Source organism: Chiloscyllium punctatum, chromosome 10 (assembly GCF_047496795.1).
Source record: "Chiloscyllium punctatum isolate Juve2018m chromosome 10, sChiPun1.3, whole genome shotgun sequence".
Classification (NCBI taxonomy): domain Eukaryota; kingdom Metazoa; phylum Chordata; class Chondrichthyes; order Orectolobiformes; family Hemiscylliidae; genus Chiloscyllium; species Chiloscyllium punctatum.
In genome coordinates, this window is record NC_092748.1 from 105,951,792 (window position 1) to 105,974,378 (window position 22,587).

The 22,587-nt window shown below is 40.9% G+C and overlaps 1 protein-coding gene across 2 annotated transcripts in view; it reads left to right on the forward strand.

The window, feature by feature from the left end:
- Positions 1-22,587, forward strand: part of LOC140482416 (contactin-associated protein-like 5) — a 1,296,746-nt gene that overhangs the window by 1,138,979 nt on the left and 135,180 nt on the right. For both annotated transcript variants that reach the window (XM_072579899.1, XM_072579898.1), the window contains exon 19: positions 7,265-7,489. In XM_072579899.1, the coding sequence (XP_072436000.1) occupies positions 7,265-7,489 (225 nt within the window). The remainder of the gene's footprint in view (positions 1-7,264; positions 7,490-22,587) is intronic.

The window sequence follows — 22,587 nt, forward strand, 5'->3', positions numbered from 1 at the left end:
TGGTCCAGTGGTGGTCCTTTCATCCAATGCCAACATGATTCCCTCACTTGCCATTCCTGGGAGTACTTGCCACTGTCAGGGCATCCAATGATTCCTGGCACCATCATCATACTAGAATCAAAGAATCCCTACAGTGTGGAGCAGGCCATTCAGCCTGTCAAATCCACGCTGACCCTCTTAAGAGCATCCCACTGTTATGGACCATACCAGATCCCCTCAAAATATTTTAAGAAGGCAGCTGAGACCCTAAACTCTTCTTATTTTAAAGACAAATGTAAAGTGCTGTGTTCCAGATGCAATTCAATAGGTCAAACTATACAACGTTAAGCAAACCACAATTTATTTAAACCCCATAGTTAAGATATAGTAAAACAAAAAACTTTGAATAACAACACTAAAGGAAAACTTAACAGATTAATAGAGACATTAACTGTTACTAATGAACTGTTCCAGTGTAGTAACATCCCATAAACACAAGGCAAATTCAGAAAACTGATTTTCTCACATGTTACACCAGCAGTAGAAAGAGAAACCCAAGCTTCTAGTTGTAACTGAGAGAGGCAGTAAAAAAGCTTCTACTTCTTTAAGACTCCAGCAGCTTCTGCTGAATCTAAAAACTAGAAAATCTAGAAATCCTGGTCTGTCAGAGCTGGCCACTCCCATCCAGGCTGCCTATATTGTTCCAACTTTTAAAATAAAAAAAGGCTTCACAAGCTGTTTATGTGACCACAGTTTGCTTGTCACCTCTCATTAAATCGCTCTGTTAAAAGAAACTAGCAAAAATACACTTCTTAAAGCCACAGCATTGACACACCATACATCTATACTATCCCTGAGACCCTGCATTTTCACATGGCTAATCCACCTAAGTTTATGGGCAATTTAGCTTGGTCAATCCATCTAATGTGCACATAGAGTCATAGAGTCATAGGGATGTACAGCATGGAAACAGACCCTTCGGTCCAACCAATCCATGCCGACCAGATATCCCAACCCAATCTAGTCCCACCTGCCAGCACCCGGCCCATATCCCTCCAAACCCTTCCTATTCATATACCCATCCAAATGCCTCTTAAATGTTGCAGTTGTACCATCCTCCACCACTTTCTCTGACAACTCATTCCATACATGTACCACCCTCTGTGTGAAAAAGTTGCCCCGTGGGTCTCTTCTATATCTTTCCCCTCTCACCCTAAACCTATGCCCACTAGTTCTAGGTTCCCCGACCCCAGGGAAAAGACTTTGCCTATTTACCCTATCCATGCCCCTCATAATTTGTAAACCTCTATAAGGTCAGTCCTCAGCCTCTCCCTATAGCTCAAATCCTCCAACCCTGGCAACATCTTTGGAAATCTTTTCTGAACCCTTTCAAGTTTCACAACATCTTTCTGATAGGAAGGAGACCAGAATTGCACACAATGTTCCAACAGTGGCCTAACCAATGTCCTATACAGCCGCAACATGACCTCACAACTCCTGTACTCAATACTCTGACCAATAAAGGAAAGCATACCAATGCATTCTTCACAATCCTATCTACCTTTGACTCCACTTTCAAGTAGCTATGAACCTGCACTCCAAGGTCTCTTTGTTCAGCAACACTTTCCAGGACCTTACCATTAAGTATATAAATCCTGCTAAGATTTGCTTTCCCAAAATGCAGCACCTCTCATTTATCTGAATTAAACTCCATATGCCACTTATCAGCCCATTGGCCCATCTGGTCAAGATCCTGTTGTAATCTGAGGTAACCCTCTTCACTGTCCACTACACCTCCAATTTCGGTGTCATCTGCAAACTCACATCCAAATCCTTTGTGTAAATGACAAAAAGTAGATGACTCAGCACCAATCCTTGTGGCACTCCACTGGTCACAGGCCTCCAGTCTGAAAAACAACCCTCCACCACCACCCTCTGTCTTCTACCTTTGAGCCAGTTCTGTATCCAAATGGCTAGTTCTCCCTGTATTCCATGAGATCTAACCTTGCTAATCAGTCTCCCATGGGGAACCTTGCCGAACGCCTTATTGAAGTCCATATAGATCACATCCAATGCTCTGTCCTCATCAATCCTCTTTGTTACTTCTTCAAAACACTCTATCAATTTTGTGAGACATGATTTCCCACGCACAAAGCCATGTTATCCCTAATCAGTCCTTGCCTTTCCAAATACATGTACATCCTATCCCTCAGGATTCCCTCCAACAACTTGCCCTCCACTGAGGTCAGGCTCTCTGGTCTGTAGTTCCCTGGCTTGTTCTTACTGCCCTTCTTAAACAGTGGCACCATGTTAGCCAATTTCCAGTCTTCTAGCACCTCACCTATGACTATCGATGATACAAATATCTCAGCAAGATGCTTAGCAATCACTTCTCTAGCTTCCCACAGAGTTCTTGGGTACACCTGATCAGGTGCTGGGGATTTATCCACCTTTACCCGTTTCAAGACATCCAGCATTTCCAGTAATATGGACATTTTGCAAGATGTCACCATCTGTTTCCCTACAGTCTATATCTTCCATATCCTTTTCCACAGTAAATACTGATGCAAAATACTCATTTAGTAGCTCCCCCATTTTCTGCAGTTCCAAACAAAGGCCGCCTTGCTGCTCTTTGAGGACTGTGGGAGGATGCTGGAGCACCCAGAGGAAACTCATGCAGAAACTCATGCAAACTCATCACAGACAGTTGCCCAATGGTGTCTCTGGCACTGTGAGGCAGCAATGCTAATCACTGAGTCACCCTGCCACCCCAAAAGGCTGTTGTGCACCCAGTCAAACATTAACAGCCCAGAGCTGCCCTGTGTGATATTTGAGACTTATACTGGACATGGCAGATAAGGAGAAATAGGAAAGTGAAGGGAGATCTATAGATCATGGTGAGTGGGTTGATGCAGAGAAGGAATACGTTCTCCCACTCGGAGTGACAGCAGAGGTTACAACACCAGATACTGCCAGCCTCATCCGATATTGACAACTGTTTCAGTGATGGTTATATCCTATGAATGAATAAACAAAAGAGTTTGACTCTGAACAACATTTTGAAATACTTTACTAATATTGACAGACAACGTTGGCCAGTGCTGTCCATGTTGACTCAAACATTAAAAGAAAAGGTATTCTTCCTCATGGACCGTGTCCCCAAGGACTTGTGGGTGAAGAATTGATTTTTCCAGTCATCTGAAGATCTAGTGTAAAATCCTATATCTCTGAGTAGATGTCCTTCTCAACTTCAAGGATGGTTGTCATTGCCAGAACTTCAAAAATTCTTCATTAACTGAAATAGAACTTTGGGGGTGCCCGACTCTTTTTTGTGAAATGTACCATATAAATGTAATCTTTTCCTTTCTCTTTTATTTGCATGTGTTTAATCTTCAAAGTTGCTGGTTCCAGGATCTTAAGTGCTCCGTGTATTTTGCCAGAAGCAGCTGTGCTTACTTGCTCTTTCATATGCACTGAATGATAAAGTGAAGTCATCATTCCCCCATTGTAGCATTTGCTGTGAAAATTACTCAGTTCTAAAGCAGCAATGTGCCATTGCTTTCATTATGTTGTCCACTAACAAGCACTTGACAGCAGCTTTTGAGTCAAAGTAGAAAGCTGCAGCAACTGCACTAACAGCAACTTTGAGACTTTAAATGCCAATATTTTAATTGTACATTCGGGAATTTGGTTTGCATATAAATGAGAAGTAGTATATGCTCATAGACAATAGTCTTGCTAATTCATGGCTTTTGGCCAATACTTTACATGGGTTTGACTAGTCTACTAGATCCATATAAGAATGTATAATGTTGTTTGTTCATGTTATAAATAGGCCACAGTTGGTTCACCCTTCACTTACAGAGTATGTCAGTCTTCAAAGCAACTTGTGTCTATGTAGCTCCTTAATGTAATAATGTGTTCTGTAGGCAGTTTCCAGGACCCTTATAAACAACAAGTTTAACACTGAGATACAAGAGGAATTATATTGTTCTTCAAAGGGTCGGATTTAAGCAGGATTTTAAAGAAGAAAGGCAGAGAGTTGATAGACTGTAGTGAGGAAATTTCAGGACTTGGAGCTTAGGCAACAAAGAGTACAACCTATAACAGCCTTCATACATATTTTTTGAGTGATAACCCACAAAAAATAACTCCATTCATTATCTTGAGAGGCTATCAATCTATAACCTTCCACATTGAGCCACTTCTGCAGTAAGTTCATGGACATTCCCCTGGTATCTGCAAGACACCATGGAGATATGGTACAGTGGCCAATGATCAGAAGTGGTAGGCAAATGAATGACACTGACATTGTGGTTAATGTTACAATAGTGTCAGTGGAATGATGAATGGAACTTCCTCATTTGGTGGAATTTGAATGTCACCTTGTAGGAGTGACCTTAGTCTTCTGCAAGGGACAGAATTTTCTTTTCATAGTGGGTGAGGAATCGATCATTCACTTCAGTTATTTTTATCTTGTCCCTTATTTCAAACGATTGTGGAAGTGTATGACTCCAGTGATCTGGTGAAAGATTTATTTACTTGTAAAAGTAAAGGTAATGATGCCATAATCCTACCAGACTATAGGACTACTCTTTCATTAGAAAGAGTTGACTGATGATGGTTTAACCTGAGTGTCACTACACTTCAGGCAAGGAGAGAAGTTGAGAGGGAGATTCCTGTCTTGTAAGCTCAGCCGAAATGGGAATTGAACCACACTGTTGGTATCATTCTGCATCACAAACCAGCCATCCAGCCAACTGAGGTAACTATTCCCCTTGGATTGTACTCTTAGTTAAATGTGGAGGCTCTATGAACTAAATAGGAATAAAATACCAACAACATGAACTTACTCATCAATTAAATTGAATGTCAAGAAGTTTCTCTAATTTCTTTCACGGTATTGGGCAGATCATTATTAACTTCCCATTCATTGGAGATCATGTTAAGGAGATGGTGATCTGTCTTCTTAAAGTGCATTCTAAGATGCACCCACATTTCAGGAAGTGGTTCCTGTATTTTGACTCAGTAACAATGAAAGGATGGCAGTAAAGTTCCATGCCACAAAAGCTGAGTGACTTTAATGCGAATCAGCAAGTTCTGATCTTCCCATATGTTTGTTGTTCTTGTCCTTCTAGGCTGTACTAGTTTGAAAGATGATGTAAAAGAAGCCACTTATCCTTGAGTAGGGATTTGGAGATAGAAAAGGGCAAAAAGGGATGGAGGCAGTATTGGAGAAAGAGAAGAAGGGACAAGGGGTTGGAAATAATCAGTAAGAAGTTGTTTTTACCAGCCTTCCACATGTGAGTTTACAGGCACAACAGATTTTGAGATGCATCTTTAGCTAGTGAGTATCCAATGACAACAACAAGTTGTATTTATAACTAACTTTAAAACATCAAAAGGCACAAATCAGACAAGTATTTGATACAGAACCATAGCAGGAGGAGCCATGAACAATAACTAAAATAAGAGACAACAAGACAGAGTTTTAAAGAAGGTGAGAGAGGTGGAACACTTTTGTGAATGAAAGCAGAGGTGAGACAAAAGAGTGAGAGATATCACTGGCGATTAAATGTTTCATTGAGTTGAAATCCTCAGCTCTTCTTCAAGTATTAACATAGTATCATTTTGCCATATCATACTCACATCTTTATCTGAGGGCAGAGAGAACCTCAATTTAACAGTTCATCATTTCTCTCAGTTTTGTACTAAAGTGTCAACCTGGATTACATACTCAAAAATCTCTGAATTCAGACTTGTACTATTATACATACGGTGGTTGGTTACATGTCCAACTGCTAAACAGGGCTGATACCAAGGAGGGAGTGGATTCAGTGCCAGAGGTTCAATCTTTCTTGCACTATAGCAGGAGGAAAATAAAATCTTTATTCTTATACAAGCAACATATTTTGCACTTTAATAACAGATGACTGTTTTAGAATCCCTATAGTGTGGAAGCAGGCTATTCAGCCTATCAAGCCCACACCAACCCTCCAAAAAGCATCTCAACCACCCTATCCCTGTATTTCTCATGGCTGACCCACCTAGCCTGCACATCCCTGGATACTGTGGGCAATCCACCTAATCTGCACATATGTGGACTGTGGAAGGAAACCCACACAGATGTGAGGGGAATGTGCAAACTCCACACAGGCAATTATCCGAGGATTGAACCCAGGTACCTGGCACTGTGAGGCAGTAGTGCTGACCACTGAGCCACTGTCCCACTCCACGCATGCGAGGTTATACATGGAGGACAACTTCATAGAAGAGATAAAATATATGATTGTCATAATTTTAAGTTTGTGAGAGCATAACAAGAAGAATGCAGTTTGGGCCCTCGAGACTGCTCTACCATTCAATAAGATCATAGCTGATCCGACATTCCTCGGGTCCACTTTCCTGCCTTTTCCCTGGAACAGTTGATCCCTCTACTGCAACTTGTGCAGTTGCAGTGCGACTTCCCTACTCTTAAACTCCAACACCACCCCCCCCCCCCCCCACCCCCCGCCACTGCGAAGTAAGGGCCAACATTCCATTCGCCTTCCTTATTACCTATATGCTTTTTGTGTTCCATGCACAAGTACCACCCCTGCCAGTTTTCTGCAGTTTTTTTTCCATTTAAATCATATTCTGTTCTTCTCTATCCACCTTCCAAAATGAAACACCTTCACATTTCCCCGCATCACTGGCTATTTTTGAGATCAATACATCTTAGGCATTGCTGACAAAAGGAGCATTTTTGTGCATCTCTTGTTACCTTTAGAAGCAGCAGGGTCTTCTTCATGATTAGCTCTATGGTCTGCTCAGTCACAGTAGAAACCTCATAAGAGTAAATCATTATGGCACGGTTCATAACAGGCTAAGGGCAACAGATTTCCTTTCCCAAAGGAAACCAGTGAATCAGTTGGACTTTTACAACAATCTGACAGCTTCATTCTCACTCGTACTGACACCTGCTGTCTATTGCCAATTTGTTTTTAATTGAATTCAAATTCTGAAACCTGCACAATTGAATTCAAATCACATTTTGAAGCTGTTTAGATTGCTAGGATGGTAACATACCCATAGAGGCATAAATTGAAAATCTGTCTGACTTATATCTGTAATTCTCACCATTTACATTCATGACACAATTAAGTTTCAAAATGAATCATAGTTTGTTAGTTTCCAAACGGAATATTTATCGCATTCAGAATAAAAGTACCAATTTTACTGGAGACAGTAGTTAATGAAATTGCTGTGTATTCTTATTTACATGACACAATCTCTTTTATCACAGAGGTTTCTGCTATTTTCGAGGTTGGAACATCCCTGATCTACAACTTCCAGGAGTCTTATGGGCTTGCTAAGAATCTAAGTGCCCATTTATCTGCCATCTATATGGACAGGACAATTTCCACGGAGAACACGGCTTTCAGCTTCCGAACGACACGTGCACCCAGCATCCTGCTGTACGTGGACAGCTACCATGAGGAGTATTTGGCTGTGATACTACTCCAAAATGGTAAGATTGAATGAAGTGCAGGTGTTCTTCATGCAAAGCTTCAAACGTAATTGTACAATATTAAGTATAAGACAACAAGTGCCTGTGGGATAAGGCAGCATTGTGCTTACGTTACTGGACCAGTAATGCAGAAGTCTTGACCAAGGGCCTCACGGTGGCTCAGTGGTTAGCACTGCTGCCTCATAGTGCCTGGGACCAGGATTCGGATTCCCGCATTGGGTGACTGTCTGTGTGGAATTCTTTACATTAGAGAGTGGTAAGGGCGTGGAGGAAACCCACACAGACATAGGGAGAATGTGCAGACTCCACACAGATAGTCACCTGAGGATGGAATTGAATGCAGGTCCCCAGTGCTGTGAGGCAGCAGTGCTAACCATTGAGACAGCTTACCAACCAAGTAGATAAGTGAGTAAGTTGTAAAGAGAATATACAAAGTCTTCAAAGGAATATGAATAGGCAAAGTGAGTGGGCAAAAAATGGCAAATTGTGTAATATGTGGGAACTTGTGAAAGTTGCTTTGTTGGGAAGAATAGAAAGGCAGTATGTTATTTAAATATAGAGAGATTGCAGAACTCTTCAGAATAGAAGGATCTAGGTGTTGTGGTAAATGGATCAAAAATGGTTTTCATACTACTTTCATGTGCTGATGTGAAAGCACAAAACAAAAACCATCAGGTTTCAGGATCACACAGGCATGTCTGCTGAGGAGTCTAGAATATTTTGATAAGAGATTTAAAATCAGTTTCGCACCTTCAAATATCACTATTAGATTTTGTGTTGTGAATGCATTTTTAATGCAACAATTAATCATGGAGTTCCATTCTGCAAAGATAATTTGACCATTGTTCTGACTGCCATTGTGAAAGTGTTGGCATGCATTACAATGCTTTTCTGTCTGGAGAAAGTGAAGTAATGTATTAGACAAATGTGATAGAAAATCATTTTGTTATCTTTGGACTGAGATTTAAATGTTGAGCTAGTATTTGCTTTGAGTGTAGGAAGGTAAATAGAATTTTGTGTTTCTTGCAAGAAGAATTGATATAAATGGAGGGAGGTTCTGTTACAGTTGCACAGAGTTTTGGTTGAAGCACATCAGTGTTCAGTTTTGCTCTTCTTAAATAATTGCATGGGAAGCTGTTCAGAGAAGATTCCTTCAACCAATTCTGGGATGAAGAGAATATGTTGTGATGAAAAGTTAGGAGTGTGTCCATTGATGGAACAGGCTCAAGGATCCAAGTGACCTATTTATTCTGTTCCTAATTTATATGTTTGTATAAAACATGAGATCCTAGGGAGACATGAAAATGTAGGTTTTGAGAGAATGCCACCCATTTATTTAGATTTGTGGAACATTTTCGTTTCACTTAGAGGATTGGTAGTTATTAGCATCCTCCCCAGTGAGCAGCAGAGAGGAGCAATTGAATCCACTTCTGGCTGAGTTTAATAGTTTCTTGATTAAAAAGGGAGCCTAAGTTTATAGGGACTAGAGAGGAGACTAGGCCCTACAATCAGATCAGATATAATCAGACAATGATGAGCCACATATAGAAACATACAATATGGAGCAGACCCTTTGGTCCAACTCATTCATGCTGAGCAAGCTTCCCAAACTAAACCAGACCTATTTGCCTGTGTTTGGCCCTCTAAACCTTTCCTATTCATGTACCTGTCCAAATATCTTTTAAATGTTGTAGGTGAACCTACATCTGCCACTTCTCTAGGCAGTTCATTCCACATACGAACCACCATCTGTGAAAAGGCTGCCCCTCAGGTCCCTTGTAAACCTTTCGCCTCTCACCTTAAAATTATGCCCTCTAGTTTTGAACTTCCCTACCCTTGGGAAATGACCTTTACTATTCACCTTATTTATGCCCTTTGCGATTTTATAAACCTCCATAAGGTCACCTCTCCACCTTCTACTCTCCAGTGAGAAGCATCCCAGCCTATCCAGCCTCTCCTTATAACTGAAACCTTCCAGTCCCAGCAACATCCTTGTTAATTATTTCTGAAACCTTTCCAATTTAATAATATCCTTCCTATAACTGTACACAGTAGTCCGTGTGTGGCCTCACCAATGTTCTCTACAACCGCAACATGATGAATTGTCAGTAATTCATTCCTGATACTCAAAAAATAAAAGTAGTAAATAGTGGAAGCATTCTATCTGAAGAATAGGAATTATTTGGCAGTTCTGATGAAGGGTCGTCAGATTTCTTTCTGTCTTTAGAGATGCTGCTAGACCTGCTGAGTATGTCGACCATTTTCTGTTTCAGATTTATAGCATCTGAAATATTCTGCTGTGGTATTAATGACACTTTAGGGTTACTGCTGTCATTGGCTTATGGGTTGGATTGGTCAGATTTCCTCAATCAATGGACAGAAAAATATTGTGTCCTAGTCAATCTTTAGTCAAGTACATGTTAAACTAGAGTCAAAAAGTGTGGCACTGAAGAAACACAACAAGTCAGGCAGCATCCAAGAAACAGGAGAGTCGATGTTTCGGGCAAAAGCCCTTCATCAAGAATGTGGGGGTGGGGTGGGGAGCTTCTGGAGCACACACACCAAACAACCCCACACCCTGTGGCCAACCACTCCAACTCCCCTTCCACTCTGCCAAGGACATGCAAGTCCTGCACCTCTTCCACAGTCAAATCCTAGCCACCCTGCAGGAAGAATGCCTCATCTTCTGCCTTGGGACCCTCCAACCACATGACATCAACATCTATTTCACTTGTTTCCTCATCTCCCTTATCCCAGATCCAACCCTCAAACTTGGCACTGCCCTCTTGAACTGTCCTACCTGTCCATCCTCCTTCCCACCTATCCGGTCTACCCTCCGCTCTGCTTACAACCATCATCCCCCACCTTTATCTACCTGTTGCATTCCCAGCTATCTCCACCCAGCCCCACCCCTCCCTCCTATTTATGTCTCAGCCTCCCCCTACTCCCCCAACATTCTTAATGAAGGGCTTTTGCCTGAAATGTCGATTCTCCTGCTTCTCAGATGCTACCTGAGTGACTGTGCTCTTCCAGCACCAAACTCTCAACTCTGATCTCCAACATCTGCAGTCCTCACTTCCTCTGAAATGTTAAACCAGCTCATCTATTTTGACTATGTCTCTCTTCATGGGATCTCTTGGTTACATCACAGAACTTTTCTGAATTAAGAACCATAGGGCTAAATCTTCATGCCCTAGAGAGGAAGAGGTGAGGTCAAGAAAGTCAAATAATTTATGATTTTTGACTGTAAATCCAATGCCTTTCCCAAAATGTATTTGGTACAAAGTCTCCATATATGACTTTTGAAACCACAGTTGCCATTGTGAAAATCATCATACTTTTGAACTTTCTTCCTCAAACTATTTTCATGTGCTAATATAAGTTTTGAAAGTTCAAAAAAGAATCCAATCAGGTTTGCAGTTTCATGACCACAGGGGATATCTTTGAAGAGTCTGGAATATTTTGATAGATAAGTCTGCAATCAGTTTGGTACCTTCACGTATCACTGTTAGAAGCTATAGTATATTGTAGATGTATTTTTAATGTAGCAATTACTCATTAAGTTCTGTTGTGCAAAGATAACTTGACCATAATTTTGACCACTGTTGTGAAACTGTTGGCATGCATTACAGTACTTTTTCCAATGGAGAAAGTGAAATGATGATGAGACAAATAGCGATAGACTAAGATTTAAATGTTGAGCTACCTTTAACTTTGAAAACTGAATGGCCCTCAATCATTTAATCTAACAAAACTTAAGTAACTGGTTTTACTCCACTGAGTGACAATCAATCAATTTCAAATGGAAGTGAAGCATCTGTGATTTTAAAAAGGATATCCGGGTGTTTTCCCTTTTAATCGCTTACGTTGTTAACATTTCCAAGAGTTTGTGTTGATATCTGTGTCAATATGAGTGTCTGCCTAAGTTTAAAATGTGCTGAACTCTACATGAGTGTCTAAAGAAGTTGTTCAATGATTTTCTGTTTTTGGTATTCCAACTGAGAAGGATTTTTAAATCCCCTCAGGTGGTCAAACTGCTGTTTATCATTTCATATGAGCTTGTGGAGGAAAGTCTTTTCGTGGTGTCAAGTGCCTTTGAATATGACAGCGCTATTAGATTTTTGGATGGTTACTTGTAGTGCTCAGTTCAAGAAATATTCCGAGGTTTGCCCAGAGAAATGACTGAATGAGAAGTTATATGACTGTACAAGAGGACACAAAGAAGGTATGGGACATCAAGGGAATGTAAGAGACATTAAGGCAGCATCTGTGTCATGAAGAGGCACAAGACAGAATTGAGAGACCATTATACATGAAGATAAAACATCGATCTACAAAATCTAATGTTAGCAGTTTTCTATTTTCTATTCTGATTTTTAGCCAGTACCTGAAATGTAGTATTGAGAAAGTATCATGAATCGTTATAGAAATACTGAGTGTTGATAAACAATCAATAATCAGTAACCGTCTCACCTTCAGTAGTGCTTGTTTTTCTCATTATCTCCAATCTGGTAATGAATTCTCATACCTTATCCCTTTTGCTTGCACTTGCTCTGCTCTACAGTTGACAAAGTAATTAATGCATTTTTTCCAAAATGGCATAATATCTTTACAATAAGCTTTCAGATCTCTGAAGCAATGTTGTTGGTGTTTACTTTTACTTTTCAGGTTTCAGATTCAAAGAGTAAGATAAACAAACAGAAGAATCCTTTTCAGTTTTTAGGTTAAAAAAAACTAACGATCTTGTAATAAGACTACTTCTACCTGGCCAAGTTAACAATTTATATTTCAGACTTCACCACAAAGATCATTATAGTAATAGTACACCTGTACAAACCAAGTTTTTAAAAATATCTTTTTTCATTAAATGCATGTTTTCTCAATTATAAATACAAATAATGTTGATCATCAATGCTTATTCAAATGTGAAGCGTGAAGTGATTTATTTTGTAAGGAAAAGTGCAGACTGACAATACAAACGAAAGGGTATAATTCTACATAGAGTAGAGGAGCAGAGGGATCTGGCTGTGTAAGTGCAAAATTCATTGGAAGTAAGAGGACATCTTGAGAAAGACATCCATAAAGCATACCTTATGTTTTATTAATGAGGCACAGAGTATAAGGACAAGGAGGTTATATTCAGTAAATAAATAAATCACTGATTCAGGCTCAACTTGAGCATTGTGTCTGCTTCTGAGTGAGACAATTTAGTGAAAATGTAAGTCGAGAATGTGGTGCTGGAAAAGCACAGCAGGTCAGGCAGCATCTGAGTGGCAGGAGAATTGATGTTTCGGGTAGAAGCCCTTCATCAGGATGATTCCTGATGAAGGGTTTATGCCCAAAACATCAATTCTCCTGCTCTTCGGATGCTGCCTGACCAGCTATGCTTTTCCAGCACCACATTCTGGACTCTGATCTCCAGCATCTGCAGTCCTCACTTTCTCCTCGTAAAAATGTAAGGACATTAGAGAGAGTGCAGAAGGAAATCACAAATATGGTTCCAGGGATGAGAAACTTCAGCTATTTGGATAGATTGAAGGGACTGGTACTGTTTTCCATGGAGAAGATTGAAAGGAGATTTGAGAGAGGTGTTCAACAGCATGAGGGATGTGGACAGGGTTGATAGGGAAAGACTATTTCCATTGGTGGAAGATTCATAGCACAGATTTTAAGTGGTTGGTAAAAGAAGCCATGAAAATATGATGAAAAGTTTGTTCCACACATTGAGTGGCTGCGATCTAGAATGCCCAGTTTTATGTTAGATATGAGCAGTGTATGAATGGTTAGCCAGTACAGCTACTGAATGCCTCTGTTTCTGCCAAGAAACTACAAGCTTCATGAATACTGCTAACATTGTACAAAGACACCAAACAAAAACAATTTGTCAAGTAAGGTTTATTAATCAAGTTAAAGACTGAGGAAGGTTGAAAAGCAGGTTCAATAATTAGCTTTTCAGATTTTAGAATTGTAAAGAATGAAAAGAGGCCAGTTAGCAGATTTGCCTCTTGCTGGCATTTTAAATTAATTGTCCAGTTAGTTCCACTACACAGTTATCATACAATGCTTAACAGTTTCTTTCCCCTTTTAACTCAGCTTTGAAAGCTACCACTGAATCTGCTTCAACCACCCTTTCAGTCAATGCACATCAGACATGATAACTTGCTGCGTAAATGTTTCTCCTCACGCTGGTTAGAATCATAGAGATCCATAGCACAGAGAAAGGACCTTTGATGGGTGATGTTTTTGTGCCCAACCCTTACCCATCCTCTCTATGTAATTGAAGTTCCTTTTCCCTGGCACTAATTTTGAATTCAGAAGAAAATTCCATGATTGAGGACCTCGAGGGGACCTTCACCTGTATATAACAGTAACAAAGTTACTGCAATCCAATCAGTTCTTCTACAACACGCTGATTGTGTTCTTGTGCGACCCTGCGTTATAGATAAATCATGCTTGAGAAACAGCGCTCAAAGTATTGGTTCTGTAATCATATTACTGCTAAGACATATTAAAAGTTTTTACCTTTGAAAAACAACATCCCCAATTCGTAAATTCCATAACAGCAAGGACGCATTGACAAACGTGCGTTTTAGCAGGACGACCAGTATTGTCTTTCTGCTGTACACTGAAATTGTAATGTAGTTTTTTTTCAAAGACACAGTTACATCACTGTTTTCCTTTCAAACTTGCTATACTAATGCTTTATGAATGACCTTGAGTTGGAGAGGTGCAAGCACAGTCTTCACAAGGACAACTCTTCAAGGTTAATGCAGCTTTCTTCCCCAGACATAGCTATGGTAACAATGCATTTTGTAGCTCATCTTCCCAATACCTGTAATGACAGAGTCGTATCCAGGGAATTAATTCTCTGTGGGTTTGCAGCCCTTATGTAAAATATGAAAGGACTTATGGATCACTGAAAATTCTCATCCTTTGTCTCCAAAACATATGAAATATTAGCAGCCTGTGGCCATGTTTTATTGTTTGCTCTTGGTGGGTTTGTTTCTTTGAATATGTTCTTGGAATCAGAATGTTGATGGCAAGTCCAAGATTTATTACCCATTCCCTGATTACCCTTGAGAAGGAAAGTTGCCCACTTGAATCACGTTTTGAAAGTTTAATAAATAGGCTGCAGAAGTGAGCCATTCTAGAGGAGGTGACAGGAACGGAAGTTGCTGGAAAAGCTCAGTAAGTCTGGTAGCATCTGTGAAGAGAAACCAGAGTTGATGTTTCGAGTGCACTGACCCTCCGAAACTCAAAAAGAGGTGACTGTCTCACAGTTATTGTCGCCCAAGTTCATGTTGCTGTTGGTTGTGGAATGATGAGAGATCTTCACACCAGATTTCTGATTCAGATTTGGCATCTTAATGTTTGAATCTTTGCCAATCATTTCCAAACTACGTAATTGAAACAGGGATGCAAATATTGCTTTCAGCTCCGAGTTCTGACTTTCACAGACTGTGAGACAGCACACGCGCGTACACACACGCACACACGCGTACACACACACACACACACACACACGCACACACACATACACACACACACACACACACACACACACACACACTCTGCCTTTGCCCTGTACATTTAGAGACAGTGCCTGCGCTCCCATCAGTCCAGGACTGTTCTTGGCAGCACTTTTAATTAGATCAGATTTGGACACTCGTCTTTGATGTTAATGTTTCTGTGCGCACCTCGAGATCTCCTTCGGATAATCCGATTTTTGGATAATTGGTGTTCGGATAATCGAGATACTGAGAAGTCTTCACGCCCTTTTGAGAGGGTCTTCGATGTCCACCGATGGATCGATCAGGGCTTGATTACCCTTTTTGATCGAACCCAACTAGGCATTGACGTGTCAATGAGGTGAATGTGAGCACTGCAGATGCTGGCGATTAGAGTCAAGATTAGAGTTGTGCTGGAAATGCACAGCAGGACAGGCAGCATCCGAGGAACAGAAAAATCAACGTTTTGGGCATCATGCCCGAAGATCACTCTGCCATCAACCTGCTGTGCTTTTCCACCACCACTCTAATACTGGCATGTTGATGGCATCCATTCCTGGAGGTATTGGTGGCATGTAGGTCAGTATCCTTCTTCAAATAAGGGTGTGAGGTGACCCTTCATATGGTAAACAACTCAATGTTTCCGATTGTCCTAGGGATGGCATTCAGGTCAATTCCATTTCATTCAAATTCAAGTGTATATTGTATTGTTTGCAGCTGCTGGGTCAATTGTATACTGTCTATCTGTAGCTGCAGCCAGTCTGGATTCTGCAGCATGTTTATTTCAGTGTATTTGAGCACAGTCTCTTTTGGCTAAGACTTGTCTCAATTTCCCAGCAAGCCTCATTTATTGTCCCTCTTTTCATAAGTTCATCATTTTGAGCAGCCCTTCTGGCCACACTGAAGAATAAACCCCCACTAGCTCAGTCCAGAGGTTGTAGCTAGATCCATCAGGTTTCTCAGATCTATTTGTTCAACAATAAAAGCAAATATCGCTCTTTAAAAATTGCTAAATTCTGCTTTCCAAAATCACTTGCTTAGGTGCAAACAGCAAATAGACCTTAATTTCCATTAACCTTTTGACATTTATGTACGAGACAATCACATGAAAAACCCTTTGTAAATTAATAATTACCAAATCTCTGTTTTCCAGTTCTCACAATCTATATACAAATGCATGCCCAATGCAGTTGATGTAAAGAGACATAATGGAGACGCATGCTACGCAGAATTGATTGCTTCGGATGTATCACTGAAACAACTGTCATGTATTTAGAGACCTGGTGAATCTGCAGAGGATCAAATTATTGAACTCTCAAGCGTACTGCACAGGTGCACAAAATGGGAAAATGCCCTAGGAAGTCAAATATTCAAGATGAGGGACGCAAATAGTAACGTAATCCTGAGTGACTTTGAATGCTTAAATAGAAACGACAAACACTGAATGCCCTAATAGAGCTGCAGGTAACAGAATCAAACAAATAAAGCACTCATACTCACCACTTTGTCAGTTATGGTTGGAAACATTACTGGACCTTAATCAACAAGTTCATTTTTTATCAAAGACATTAAATAAAATATTTAAATCAAATCATTTCATGTATAAATGATAGTAAGATTTCTTATGAGTGTATGAACTAAAAGCACCAGCAATAATTGCTCATTTAAAATGTGTTCTGGACTTTGTAAAGAGTAATCCTTAGCACCTTTAATATATTATGGGAATATCACCTCCTGCAAGTTCCCCTCCAAGCCACTCACCATCCAGACTTGGAAATATATCACTATTCCTTCACTGTCACTGGGTAAAAGCCCTGGAATTCTCCCCTTAAAGGCATTGTGAATCAGCCTACAGTATGTAGACTGCAGCGGTTCAAAAAAGCACCTCACCACCATGTGAGGGCACTTAGGGATGAGCAATCATACTGGCCCAGCTAGCAACTTCCACATCTCAGAAGTGAATATGAACAAAATTATGACGATGTGAACTGTTTCAAAAGAAGTTATAAGGTGAAATTTAACATGACGCATAAGGAGGTGTCAGGACACTGGTCTGGGAAAAGCTTGGACAGTATACCGAGAGCTTAAGCAGTAAGTTAGAGGAGGACAGAGCAAGAGAGAGAGAAATAGGAAGATATAACAAGAAAATCCCCAAGTTTAGGATTTAAGCACAGCTACCATCAGTGAAACAAAGGAAATTTGTGATAGCCAAAAAATTAGAATTTGACCTGAGCAGATGTGTTTGTTTGATTTACTGTCACGTGTACTGAGGTACAATGAAAAACTTTGTTTATGAGCAGTACAGGCAGATCATTGGAAGCAAGGATGGACAGATCAAAAAGACCGAGACAGAAGCATACAGGTTACATTGCACACGGCGTGCGCTAGGCGAGATCAATGTTAGCAAGGTCAGCATTATTTGAGGCTACATTATCCATTCATCACGGCCAGGAAAAGGCTGGTCCTGAATCTGCTGGTGCGTGTGTTCAGGCTTCTGTATCTTCTGCCTGTTGGAAGAGGTTGTTGGAGATCATTACCTGGTTGCGATAGGTTTTTGATATTGGCAGCCATTCTGCGGCAGCGAGCCACATAAATGGTTGGCTTCTGAGCTGGCTTGGGCTGTGCACACCACCTTCTGTAGTTTCTAATGGTCCTGGGCAGAGCAGTTGCCGTTCTCTGGCCATTATGCATCAGGACAGTATGCTTTCACTGGTGCACCTGTAGATGTTGGTGAGGGTCCTTATGGATATGCCAGGTTTCCTGAGGAAGAAGAGGCATTGTTGTGTCTTCTTGATCGTTGTATCTACATGGGCAGTCCAGGACAGGTTGTCAGCTATCATCATTCCAAGGAATTCCGTGGGAGGAAGTTAATGAGGCAGGAAGGAGACAAACCCAGAAATTGTTGGAAAAGCTCAGCAGGTCTGGCAGCATCTGTGAAGAGAAGTCAGGGTTAATGTTTCGGGTCCGGTGACCCTTTCTCAGAACCTTGGAGCACTGGACCTGAAAAGTTAACTCTGATTTCTCAATCACAGATGGTGCCAAACTTGCTGAGCTTTTGCACCAATTTCTGTTTTTGTTTCTGATTTACAGCATCCACAGTTCTTTTGGTTTTTATTAAGCCCGTGGAGGATTCTGGAAAGAAGGATGAGAAATTTAAACAAGAAATATTGCCCAAGCAGGTGGCCATATGAATTAATCATGATCCAGCAAGTGGAAAGAAGATACATTCGGGGCTCAAGTGACTGTAATAGTTAAATTTAAGACGAACTGTACCAATAAAGGCCAGGGCAGAAGGAGATGAAGACAAACTTCAATACAATGAAATATAAACTGAACTAAACAATGCGGGTAGATTGCTAGCAAATTTCCTGGTTGAAGAATTTGTTCCACTATTCACCATATTCACAGTTTTGTATGTGTGTGTTCTGCATATTATTTGTGTTTTGTTTATGTGTATGTGTTTATTTAGTTATTGTGTGTATGTGTATTTGAGGTTGCTCATGCACATGCAAATATACGAACAAGGAACAAGAGTAAGGAACCAAGCCTTTGAGCTTATTCCACCATTCAATAAGATCACGGCTGATCTGATTTTAACTTCAGTTCTACGTTCCTGCATAACATTGATAATCTTTCGTCCCCTAGGTAATACGAATCTATGTATCTCTGCCTTCATCATATTTAAAGATTCTTCATCCAATGCCTTTAAAGTGGTGATTGGAACCCATTTCCAGGATTCTCAATTCCAGCAAGTTTTACCGAAGTGCAAGAAAGAGTCCATACACTGCACTGCTGCACATTTCAACCCTAATGTGGGAGAAGATAGTTAACCCTCCCCTCCCCCCCAAACCCAACTCACAAAGTTGATTTTGTCCAAACGCTCATAATCGTGTAAAATTACCCAAGTAATGGATAAGGCTTAGGATGCCCCTGCTGTCATTACCCTTGCATGGGCATTTAATGACTACTTTGGGGCTTTTTCCTACCCAGCCTTAACTGGAGTGCTGGCAGGAGGAGCTCAGAGCTGGTGGCATAGCCCTGCTTAGCCTATATTGAAGAGTTCAATCATTAGTTGCACGTTCAGGACAGCCTATGATAGCAATTAGTTATTTCGCCTGAGGCATATGCATAATAAGTTTGTGTTGACTTATATCTCTGAATCACATCAAAAATTTAATACCTGTAAATAAAACATTGCACTATTTAGTATAATTGAGAAAGTTTATTTGTTATGGTCATTAAGATTTACTGCTGCAATTTGGTTAACTGGAGATAATTCGTTGGAAATGCCCTCATTCTGCTCCATTTTATCTTTCACCTCTCCTCCATTTCGCTCAGTTTTGCTTCCAGTTTGTCTCTCTTTCCTTTCTTTCTATATCCTGCACTCTTCCTTTAACCCTCTTTCTTTCCCTGTTACTATTCATCTTCCTGTGTCCTTTACTGTTTGTCTCATTTTGTTTCTCCCATTATGATATTTTACTTATTCCCTTCTGTTTTCACCTTCAATCAATTCAGTTTTCTCCCCCTTGCTTCACTTCAGTCTCATGCATTCTAGCAATCTCAACAGTCCCTTTAATTTTCTACCTGGCCTCCAAGGACTATTAAGGAAAATGAATGTGAGTGAGACTGAAATGGTTTATTGTTGACAGTGTGGTGCTGGAAAAGCACAGCAGGGCTGGCAGCATCTGAGGAATGGAAGAATCAACATTTTGGGCAAAGGACCTTCATCAGGAATGAGACTGTGAGCTTAGGAGGGTAGAGAGATAATGGGCGGGGCGTTGGGCTGGAAGGAAGATATCTGAGAGTGTCATAGGTACATGGAGGTGGGGGTAATGGTGATTGGTCAGAAAGGCGGGTGGAGTGGATAGGTGGGAAGTCGTTTATTGTTTGGCTGCCAATGGTGGAATGAAGGAAGATTAAAAAAAGCAAAAGGAGGCCAAAGTCCAGAGTGTTTTGAGGAAAAGAGTTTGGTATCAGAGTTTTGCGGAGTCAGGAGGCCTTTAAAGTGGTGATTGGAACCCATTTCCAGGATTCTCAATTCCAGCAAGTTTTACCGAAGTGCAAGAAAGAGTCCATACACTGCACTGCTGCACATGTCAACCCTAATGTGGGAGAAGATAGTTAACCCTCCCCTCCCCCCCAAACCCAACTCACAAAGTTGATTTTGTCAGGAATCATGGTTCATGGCACCTCACAGAAGTCACGGAATGTCGTCTTGAGTTGAAAAAAGCTAATGAGGCATCTGGTAATCTTCTTTGTGCTGCCAGCCTTCACCTTGCCTTCATAACTGCCTCCAAGTGCCCCTGAGGTAACAGACACCACCTCCCCCCCGCCACCACCACCACCACCACCACAACAATGCACTCAGTGGGTCGCTCAACAAGGAAGACTGATTGTGGGACCAGGAAATTGTCAGTGTCTGTCACCTTGAAAAAAATCTGGTTTATTGGATTGCAAGGTCAAGGAATGATTTGAAGGTGAAGATGACAATTTAAAATTTGCGGAGATCGAAGGTTGAAAGAAATAAAAATCAGTTAGGACGGAGAGATGGTTGGTGAGAATGGTGGATGAGGGGTGGTCGGTGAGGATAGTGGGTATGTGGGTCTTCCTGCAGATTTGGAAAGAGCCAGCCCAGGTATGAATGAGCCTTTTGGAGCTGGGCGTGGTTGAGAAATCAATCTGGAGATCATAGAACATAGAACATAGAACATAGAACATAGAACATAGAACATAGAACAATACAGCACAGAACAGGCCCTTCGGCCCACGATGTTGTGCCGAACTTCTAACCTAGATTAAGCACCCATCCATGTACCTATCCAAATGCCGGTTAAAGGTCGCCAATGATTATGACTCTACTACTCCCACGGGCAGCGCATTCCATCCCCCCACCACTCTCTGGGTAAAGAACCCACCCCTAACATCTCCCCTATACCTTCCACCCTTCACCTTAAATTTATGTCCCCTTGTAACACTCTGTTGTACCCGGGGAAAAAGTTAACAAAGTTGAATCTAGATATGTCAAAAAGAGTTACGATGCAAGTGGGATGAGAGAACGGGTGGAGTTATGAGGCGATGAACGGGTTGTAAGGTCACAAAGTCAATTCAGGTAACATTAAGGATGCTAATGTTAAGAATGTTCCAGTTCAGTCTGAAGCAGAAACTGGGAAGGGCCACAGAATTAATTTCAATGTTACAGAGGACAGACATTAAGAACTTTGTTCCTGGAAAGGTTGACTTGAGGAAGTTATGGCTCCTCCAAGACAGCACGCTGATCAAATTTTCTGAAAAGAGGTTCCATTGTTTTATAGACCATAAGATTTAGTAGTAGAAGTAGGTAATTTGGCCCATCGAGTCTGGTCTTACTGTGAACCTGTCTCGTTACAGTATTTTGCAGATATAGTTAGTAGAAATACTTGCTTATACCTCTACCTCAAGATACATTTTACACAGCCTATTTTATTGTGAGTTAAAAATCACACAACACCAGGCTATAGTCCAACAGGTTTAATTGGAAGCACACTAGCTTCGAAACCTGTTGGACTATAACCTGGTGTGGTGTGATTTTTAACTTTGTACACTCCAGTCCAACACCGGCATCTCCAAATTATTGTGAGTTGCCCTCAACATTTCTTTTCTTTGGAAAGATTCTGTTAAACCTTTAAAATAGCAAATTCCTAGTGCCATGATATGATAGTTCAGGGTGCCCATGCAACTACGTTAAAAATGAGCATACAGAGAATAGATTTAGGTAAATTGTGGAAAAAGTGAGGAAGGTATATTTGGAATCAATCATAAAGGAAGATTTTAGTAGACCTAAGGGTAGAAATAACAATCAGAGTCTTTTTCTTCATAGATTTAATAAAATAGCAGATCTCAAATTTTGAACAGATGGATTATGATTTTGTTAAGGGGTAGATCATCGAACTGTACAGTACAGGAAGGGGTCCTTTGGTTCATGATGTTGTGCCGAACATGATACCAAATTAAACTAATCCCTTCTGTCTGTCCTTGGTCCATATATCTCCATTTCTTGCATATTTATGAGCATGCCTAAAAAATCTGTTAAACACCCCTATTTTAACTGCCTGCACAGACACCCAAGGCAGCACGTTCCAGACTCCCACCACACCCCTTGAAAAAAAATTGCCTCACAGAATCCCTACAGTGTGGAAACAGGCCATTCAGGCCAACAAATGACCCTGTGAAGAGCATTCCACCCAGGTCCATTTGCTTGTAACCCTGCATTTCCCATAAACAACTCATCTAACCTATATATCCCTGAACGCAATAGGCAACTTAGCAAGGCTAATCCACCTAACCAGCACATCTTTGGACTATGGGAGGAAATGGAGCACCCAGCAGAAACCCACACAGACATGGAGAGAACATGCATATTCCACACAGACAGTTGACCGAGGGTGGAATTGAACCAGGATCCCTGGCGCTTTGAAGTAGCAGTGCAAACCACTGAGTCACAGTGCCACCCTTTGAACCTTTTGTTGAACCTTCCCCCTCAAGTGTTAGACATTTCAATTCTGGAATAACACTTGTCAAAATTTGCACTCCTCAATGTATTCCCTTTCAGTC